Here is a 9,973-nt window from a genome sequence, read left to right as displayed (position 1 = left end):
AAGATGTCATGGCTTTACCCAGGACACACTTTAGTTCTGATTGCTTTTTTCAGGGCACCCTTCACATCCTTATTCCTTAAGCTGTAGATGAGTGGGTTTAACATAGGGATGACAACTGTGTAGAAGACAGAGGTAATTTTGTCCGTGTCCATGGAATAATTCGAGCTGGGTCGAAAGTACATGTACAGCAGTGTGCCATGAAATACAGCCACAGACACCAAATGTGAGGCACACGTAGAGAAGGCTTTGTGTCTCCCCTCCGCTGAGCTCATTTTCATGATAGTAACGATGATGTAGCTGTAGGAAAGGAGAACGGTAATAATGCTGCACCCCAGAATAAAGCTACCAAGAGTAAACAACAGTATCTCATTGATGGATGTATCCGAGGTGGAGATGGCCAACAAGGGTGGGATGTCACAGAAGAAGTGATTGATGATATTGGAATTGCAAAATGACAATCGAAATGTGAAGCAGGTATGGATTGCATTATCCACCATCCCGGCTACGTAAGTGATAGCCACTAACTGGGTGCAGAGTCTCCTGGACATGGCAACTGTGTACAGGAGTGGGTTGCAAATGGCTACATACCGGTCATAAGCCATGACAGCCAGCATGAGGCACTCCACATCTGCAAAGGTTCCCCAAAAATACATCTGCAATGCACAGAAATTATATGGGATCCTCTTTTGCTCAGATAAGAAATCAGCCAGCATCTTGGGAGAGACAGAGGAGGAATAGCAGATATCACAGAAAGACAGATTGCTCAGGAAGTAATACATGGGCGTGTGGAGTCTGGAGTCCACCTTGATCAGCAGGATCATTCCCAGGTTGGCGATCACAGTGATGCCATAAACCAGCAGAAAGAACACAAAGAGCCCCTGTTGCACATCTTGTCTTCCAGAAAGTCCTACGAAGATGAACTCAGTAAATACAGTGCAGTTCTCAGCAGCCATCTGTCAGGCCTGGGAAATCTGGATGTAAAATAAGAATGTGCAAATGTAGGTTTATCTTATCTTACTGTCATGATAGGGAATTGTACTGGAATATATCCATTACTATATAAATTAATAAATGTTGAGATTGCTTACATTTGTCAAGTACTAAGCATAGTTTGGTAGCATACTTTCTTAGGAATTATATAATATTATTTCCTCAACAATTGATGTCAGATGAGGAAAAGGTTAAAATATAAATTGGAATAATGATCTAATCATCAGTGGACAGGTCTCCAAAATCTGTTTGTGTGTGTGTGTGTGTGTGTGTGCCATAAGATATTGCTTTTTTTAAAAAAAAAAATTGTTTTTTAATTAATTTTTTACATCATTGTTCATTTTTAAACAATATTTGCTTCCCCCTGCTCCCTCCTGTGTAGCCCCCATAGTTTCCTTTACCAATGCACCCCGTGCACCATCACCTCAGTCCCCTGTGCTCCTCCCTTCCTCCTCGGATCCCTCTCCCTCCTCCTTCCCTGCAGTATGTCTCTGATTTATAATTGTCCATTTTTGCTTTGTTGTGTTTTATACTGTTATTATTTTTTCACACTCATGTCTTATTTGGTTCCTCTATATTCTTGCTATAAGTGAAACCATCCGATATTTTTCTTTTTCCTTCTGGCTTATTTCACTGAGCATAATTCCTTCTAGTTCCATTCACTTTGCTGCAAATGGCATGAATTTATGTTTTTTGAATGCTGAATAATATTCCATTGTGTATATATGCCACATTTTCTTGATCCAGTCATCTATTTTTGGGCATTTGGGTTGTTTCCAGGATAGCTGTCTGGAGGTTCCTCAGTCTACTAAAAACAGTGCTATCATATGACCTGACAATTCCACTCCTAGGACACAAAAACATTGATTCAAAAGAACACCTGTATACTGTTTATTGCAGCACTATTTACAATATGTCTTCAAAATCTTAGCTTAAATTCATTTAAAGGGCCTCCCCGGTGGCACAGCCTTGAGCGCAGTGCCGTGAAGCTGTCTGCAACCTCTGCAGCATGGGTGTGATTCTCGGCTGGCCTACATGGCACAGCAGACCTCTACTGTCTTGCCCACTGCTCCCCTCAGCGGTGTATTTTAGTCTGTCTGCTTGTTCTGCTCCCCGCTCTGTCTCTGATGAATTCTCTCACCCTCCTGTGCCTGTGGCCCCTACCCCAGTTCTTGTATATAATAAAAAATAAAAATCTTTAAAAAAAAATCATTTAAATATCAGTTACCCTAGACACATCTTTTTTTGAAATGCTCTCATTTAAAATTGAAATTATTGGGCCTCCCCGGTGGCGCAGCAGTTGAGCGCTGGGTTGTGAAGCGGACCGCTGCCTCTGTGACGCCGGTTCCATCCCTGGCTGCTCCCTGGCCACCGGAGGAGGGTCCCGCATGGCACGCAGACCTCTCCTGCCGCCCGCTGCTCCCCTCAGCAGTGTGCTTCGGTCCTTCTGCCTGCTCTGCTCCCCGCTCTGGCTTGGTGAATTCTCTCACCCTCTCGCGCTTCTGTCTGTACCCAGTGCTTGTATAAATAAAAAATCTTTAAGAAAAAATAAATAAAATTGTAATTATTGAAAATATGATCAAGCTCAGTTCAGTTAGCAAAAGCAATTAAGTGTGTTCGAGCACCTCCACAATCCAGACTTCTTCCTCTTTTAATCCCCTGCTATATAACTGCAGATGTATTTATAACATATGAATTAATAAAAGTAATTAAATAATTATGTGTATAATCTTTCATAGTTTCCTTTCATTTTCTAACAACCTTCAGTTGAAAAAAGATAAATTTTAAAAACCTAAAATGTAAATGAAAAAGGCAAGAAATGAAATTAATACCTGACGCAGAACTGCCAGCTCTTTGTGTGTCTGCAGGGCGGTTCAGCCTGGTCTCCTGACTGCCCTGGATTATATAAGCATCCTGACTGGTCCCTGGGTATTCAACACCTGGTCTCTCAGGAGTAAGTGACAGGTACAGTAATAAGGTTTATCCACTCATATTCCTGGTTTATCTATCCATATTCCATACAGGTAGGGTAATCGAGAAAGAAATATAGGATTCCTCAAAAGCTGTTTCTTTTTTTTTTTTTTTAATAAATGTGGTGGCCATGATTTAATGTTATTTTAAAATGAACAAAACTGATACAACAGAGTATACCAAAGGATGAATCAGAGAGAATTATTTCCAAATTTTCTTCTGCATATTTTATGACTGGTAATAATCCTATTTATACATGGTTAAATTTCTTCCACCGTAGAGGAAAATTAATAGTGTGGGAATTGTAATAAACAGGCTGATACCAATACCAATACCAATTGTCAAAAGCTGTTTCTTTGCCCCACTCTGTCTTACTGCTCATTGTGGTCCTTACTCAGTAAGAGCAAATGTCTCCAGTCTGTGAGCACCCAACATCCATGCAGGCATTATGATTAATTCCTTAATTTAGAAACAAATACATGCCTATGCATGTTCCCACAGCTATGCACACATACATACACAAATCATCCATTCAACACATTCTCAAAATGACAGTTTTTGTAACTGGCAAAAAACTGATCATAAGCATATTGCCTAAGTAAAACTGAATTTATTGCTACATTGGTTGCTACGTTGGTTGCTACAATTATTATTTTGACTTATTGTTTTTGTCTACAGTATTTTTTAACAAAAATTATATCAGAATAAACATGTATAACTATCAGGAAGGCAAAATATTCCTTTAGATTATTTCACTACTTTTGTGAATGAGCAGACGGTTTATCTGATATAAATAGAAAAATATATACAGAATTTATCACATCCAAGTGGTTCTTTAAAATAAATTATAAGATATGACCTTCAAAAGCAAAGGCACTTATAGTTAAATGAAAGCAATTTAGTTCTTTTTACCATAGCTAGTTTATATTGTTATTACCAGCATATATGCCATATAATTTATATATTTACACAGATTTGGAGTTCTCTCTCACAAGCTTAATATATAATGCAAAACTGAAACCCAGAGGTGATAAGCCAACTTAATGTTTCACGGACATTAAGTTTCACTGAATCTGTTAGAAATCATTCACGATAGAATCCTAAATACAGAGCAATGGAACAAATCTGCCTTGTTCAGGTTACCTGTTCCCTTGCAGGGTATTTCAATAATTTTTCCTTTTTTGTTCACTCTGTCCCTGGTGAGCTCTTTAACCCCCATGCCTCCACCTTATGCTTATTCCTCCCTACCCCCACTGCAGTCTTCAGGGTCACTCTCTTAAATACTGTCAGAGGATATTGTAGTGTATTTATGTTAAAGTGACATTTAAAAATTCAGATGTAATTAAAGTACCCATTCAGAGTCCTGAAATTCCTCAAGTCCTACTTCTAAATCAGCCAGGTTTTGGAAGTGTATGTGGGTGTGTGTGTGTGCACATATGTGTTTTTGCATGTGTGTGCACATGCACACTTGTAAATTTAAATTTAGTAAGCATTATCATAATGTTTTCCAAGTTGTCTGCCAATGTACTCTGCCAATAACACGCTAGCAGTGTGAATACTGTGGCTTTTCTACATCTTCACCAGCAGCTATCTTGCCTATCATTTTAATTTTAGTCATTACATAGAGTACATTATTTCTCTGATAACTAATACAGTAGAATAGTCACTTTCTTGAGGTATCTCTTAAAGTCAAAACGCAGGCTAGAAAATCAGTTAAATGAAAACTTGTTGATGATATTGGGGGTCCTGCAATCTGTGGTGTCATCTTTTCATAACATTTTAAGTCAAATCAACAGAACTGTAAGACAGTCCCACACTAGTTATTTTTAAAATTGCCTCAAATATAGAAGTGAGCTATGCATTATGCATTGATATAATCATGTCAATATGAATAATACAGATTCACCAATTAAAACCTTTCTTTTGCCAGAGTGGAGACTGAGACCCAAAGAGGGAAAGTGATTTGTTGAAGGTATAGCTGCTGAGAATTGATTGTAGGGACTCAGATCCAATTTGCTATTGCTGTTCCCCAGTTCATAGCATTTTTCTCTAGAGACTTTCAAACTGGGCTAAAATTGTTTCCTCTTTAACAAGAGTCCACACTTACAAAATATATATTTTTGTTCTTCTGTTTTAACAAATTTTGCTAACCAACTTTTCATTAGTATGAAGCTAATTGCTTGCATCATTATACATGTATCCTAATCTATTATCCCAGATTATGATTAGGGATGGCAGCGTCTGGGTCGGAAATAAGGAATTGTTATGAAGCAATGGATCTATAATATTTGTTACCCAGGGGACAGAAGGTAACAAATCATACTGCATTCTCAGGAATAGACTTCAAGTTATTTAAAGTTGTTTAAATAAGGTTAGGTAGACATTTGGGCCCAAGCTGGTGAAACCCTGAGGCAATATGTGCAAAGTGCCCTTGGTGACTTAAAATTTACTTTATGTTGGTCCTCCCTGGTAGTGCAAGGTGTTAAGCACCGCGCTATGAAGCTATCCCGAGCCTCTACAGCATGAGTTCGATCCCTGGCCAGCCAAGGAGCTACCCACATGGCTCAGCGGACCCCTCCTATCTCACCTGCTGCTCCCCTCAGTGGTATATTTCAGTCATTCTGCCTGTTCTGTTCCCCACTCTGCCTCTGGTAAATCCTCTCACCTCCTGCACCTCTGACCTGTATCCCAGTTCTTGTATGCATAAATAAATATATCTTTAAAACAAAGCATAAAACAAACAAACAAAAAAATAAAAATTACTTCACGTTTATTAAAAGCCACTTACACAATGAAACCACCACCTTAGGGTCTCTTAGTCACCATCTTCTGAATATGCCATCCATGCAGAGGCATGATCTGGTCATGAAATTATACTGTTATGGCACATCACAATTCCAGATGTTCCATCTTGCCCAAATAACCAATAACCCTATAAAAATCCTAACTCCCTTCAATAAACCCAGAGGGTGATTTGAGTGAGATCTCCAGGTCTCTTTGCTTGATTCAAGTATACAAAATTCTCTTGATATGAACCTTCTACTTGGTGTGGACAATTTGTGGATGTATGTGGTGAGAGGGAACCCTTGAGTTCAGTAACAAATTAACTCAATCTGAACTGTAGCTCCCAGCATGCCATGAGCCAGAGTTCCGGAATGGAGGTGGGCAGCTGGGGAGGAGGGAGAAGTGGTATGGCAGGTATATATTGGTGTAGAACAAAGAGGAAGAGGGGTCATGTGGGGACACCCCAAGAATGGTGGAAACCCTCATCTGACCTTATGGTGGATTATCCCCTTGGATGGTACATTGTCAATTTCAGGTTTTCCTCCTGTCCCAGCTCACTAGAACCTGCCTACCCCCTAGTTTGCAATTCTCTGCTGGGAAGTGCCTTGAACTTTTCTCCTGGTGACTTTGTAGCTTTAGACCCTGCCTGACCAGGTGGTCATTTGCCTCAGGAGGAGATGGGGTGGCAAATATAAGGCTTTGTGTCCTTCTTTTTTGAAATGGGGAGATTCAGAAACCTAGGGGTGGTGAGCAAGCCTCCTTGTGCTTGCCTCTGGCATGTGAACTGTATAGAGTGCATGCATTTTATTTTACCTTAATGACATTGGGGATTTAAATCTCTAAAGCTGCTGCCCTCATCCATTAGCATTATGCAAACATGTGGTTAATTGGATTTCTAGTTCTTTATATTCCCTTGTGCATGCTGCTTTAACTTCATGAAGATTGTTCTTTAAATTATTCACATTTGCATCAAATTGATGAAGGACAGGAAGGCAAAATTATATTTATAGTGAAAGTGGATTAAAGGGGCCTAACATGTCAGAGTAAAGGAGAACAGAAGGGCACAAGAATTTACTGTTATAAACCCAACTCTGTTAATATTATCTCCTTTCACAAGATGTTTTTCAGACCTTGCAGTTGCAGATAAGAAAGCCCATAAGATGGGGGACTTCAGACCTACATGTTGACTGTGCAAGCATGATTGAGAAAACCCTGGCCAAAGTAACCAAGGTGTTTATTAACATGCTGAGATTTTAAAAGCTAACAATACATGCCAGTGTGAAAAGCATGTTGTGTGACTGTGTGTATGCTACTAGAGGACCTCCCAAAATAGCATTGCAGGCTCTATCCACCAGCCAAGCCCTCCCCTCCCCACATGCTAGCTACCTAATAAAATGCTAACCCACACCACGTTGGGGGACACCTTCCCTTACAAAGCCCTCCCCATTCCCTGGGGTCTTACAAGCCTATACTCTTGTATGTAAAATTCTATATTTCCTCCTTTACTTTATTTTTTTCAGTGAAGATCTCAAGGACCCTGTGACAATAGTATGATTCACTGATGCCCTGAATATGCGGTGTGTAGAAGCTGGTTCTAACTTTGGATTTCTATTTATCTGACTTAGTTCCTATTCTCTAGTTGACATACACCATATCTGATAAAAGTCACTACGTAGAACAAATCAGTCTTGAGGTGCTGTAACATACAGCTATCAATAAGGAGAGTGGGTAAGCAGATTACACAATTTCATCTCCCAATTTTACAGCAATCCACACACAGTCTATTTTTCATGTATTTATATATTTCAAATTATGCTTCCTTTACTGTGCACAAGTAGCATTTTTGAAAAAGCCAAAAGAACATGGGATAATAAAATATGGTGCAGGTAGTAACCTTTAAAAACTTTTATAAGAGCATATTCATAGTTTTTTTCTTTCCCCAGCATGATACCTGTAACAGGTCCTCTTAAAGGCCCTCTTAAAAAGTGTTTTATGGGGCTTTACATGTATCCTGAAATGTTTACATACATAAGCTTTAAAAACAACAACTAGAAAATCTAGGAAATTCAGTGACTCCTAAGTTCTATATTTGTAAATGGATAGTTAAGAGAGTCTTATATTTTAAGAAAAAAATAGAAGAGTTCCTAATGGTCTTAAAATACATGACAACAAACATTTTATCTCAACATGATGATTCAGAGCTTTAACCATCAGTAACTAGAGCAGAGACTTTGAAATGCACACATATTAGGTATATAAACAGATGAATCCTCTTTACCTCTAGCATAAAGAATATGTTTGTATTTAAATATATTATCTTAATATCCACAGCAATTTGTGTACTTTCTTAAAAGTTATTTTAAGTATTATGCATGTCACATATATATTATTTTATTAAAGTAAATATGGATTGTTTACTTATATATAATTTATTTACACATAAATAATTTGCTTGTCACATTCTACAACCTTATTTAACTGAGTTGCTAATTTCTAATAGACACATAAGACTATCAAATGACTATAGAACTGAGTCTACCAAAGGGAGAAGTGAAAGCAGAAGGGACAGAATAAAATGGGGAGGGAGCTCAATGCACTTTGGATGTGAGGATGGACAGTGGATGCTTTGGGGTAAATATGGTGTAATAGCAACACCTGAAGGGGGAGATTTGCACCTCTATAAAACAGGCAAAGATATAAACCAATGTCACCTGAACAAAAAATATATGTATATAGACACATGAATGTTATACGGTATTTTTATGTTATTTTTATTTGCTTGTTTCCCATTTAGTATCCGTGACACCTTTTGTTATAGGACAGGGAGAGGACCACCCTGTTACACTTCCAGTGCTTGGATAACAGATGTAGAAAGCTTCACCTCTCCAAATAGGAAATGAGCATTCCTAAAAAAACAAATCACAAATACCTACTGGAGGAAGTAATTTACAACACAATGATGAAATGGTTGACTATGGACTACTACAAGGAACTTTTGAACAGAGCAGAAAATGGGAAAGACTTGGAAATGTTCTTGGAGGGTTGATGGAGGAGTTAATCATTAGTAATTACAACACAATGGTGTACTTTGTCAACGTTTTTTCCATTGCTCTTATAACCTAACCAAATAAAATTATTTTATTATTTTTCAGGTTTGTTGAGATAAAAGTGGCAAATAACATTGGGTATGATTAAGGTAAATGTATAATTTGTAAAATGATGACCACTATAAAAGTAATAAACAAATCCATCACCCCACATTTACAATTTGGTTGTCTTGAAAACACTTAAGATCTACTCTCAACTAATTTCAAGTGTACAGTGCATTATTGGTAACTATAGTCACCATGCATATAATAGATCCCAGAGCTTGGTCATCTCATAGCATAATGACTGCAATCTTTGACCAATATCACCCACTTCCATTTCAGCCCTCTGCTTCTCTGAGTTCCACATTTTTAGATTCCACACATATCTAAAATAAACAGTGTCTATCTTTCTCCTTGACTTATTTGTTTTAACTCTAATGCCCTCAAGGACCATCTATTCAGTGAAAATCATTAGTTTCTACTTCCTCAAGGTGTGGATTTCTGTGCCTTAAGCCTCTTTAGTTATCATATTCTCTGCCTACTAGCATTTTCTCTCCAAACTTGCAACTTTTTGGATCAGTTCCTCTCTGAACATGCATCTTTTCAGATCCGAGAGTCAATATCTCCTTCCAACAAAATATTTCTTTTATACTAGACTTAGGCTTTTTCTTCTATTTTGGATATAATGTCCCTGGTTATTACTTCACAGTTATTCTATGGCTTACTATGAAGGAATTTCTTGGTCTGTAATGTTAACTACTTCATCTGGATTGTAGGATTCATTAGTACAAAAGTACTTTATACATCAATGAATAAAAAGCACATAAAACACAAAACTCATTTAGTGAACAATAAGTTTTGTGTAATGAATAAATGTTTGAATGCAAAAAAAAAGAAAAATAAATATTTGTCCAAATTAGAAAACTAAGATTTCAACAAATAGAAAGTACCATATACTATTTCTGCACATATAATACACATTATATCTTTGACAAATGCACCATTATTGTATTGGACTTTAAAACAAACACTTACATCATAAAATTACAGTATTTCAGACAACTTTGTTTCTCTTGCAATCTGCCATATAATTTTACAGAAACAACCACAACGTGTGTGTGTGCACATAAAATAAACTT

At 37.7% G+C, this 9,973-nt stretch overlaps 1 protein-coding gene across 1 annotated transcript; it reads right to left on the bottom strand.

The window, feature by feature from the left end:
- LOC119254444 (olfactory receptor-like protein OLF2) lies at positions 1-953 on the bottom strand. Its single transcript, XM_037521543.1, has one exon. The coding sequence runs from the start codon at positions 951-953 to the stop codon at positions 15-17; it is 939 nt and encodes a 312-aa protein (XP_037377440.1). The 3' UTR covers positions 1-14.
- Between the last annotated feature and the right edge of the window lie 9,020 nt (positions 954-9,973).

This window comes from Talpa occidentalis, unplaced genomic scaffold, assembly GCF_014898055.3.
Source record: "Talpa occidentalis isolate TD23 unplaced genomic scaffold, MPIMG_talOcc4v2.1 talOcc4.3, whole genome shotgun sequence".
Taxonomy (NCBI): Eukaryota; Metazoa; Chordata; class Mammalia; order Eulipotyphla; family Talpidae; genus Talpa; species Talpa occidentalis.
The sequence above is the reverse complement of the archived record's forward strand: the minus strand, read 5'-3'. Positions and strand labels throughout refer to the sequence as shown.

Excerpts from the sequence above, each read along its gene's own strand:
- LOC119254444 (XM_037521543.1), bottom strand. The coding sequence starts at position 953 with ATGGCTGCTGAGAACTGCACTGTATTTACTGAGTTCATCTTCGTAGGA.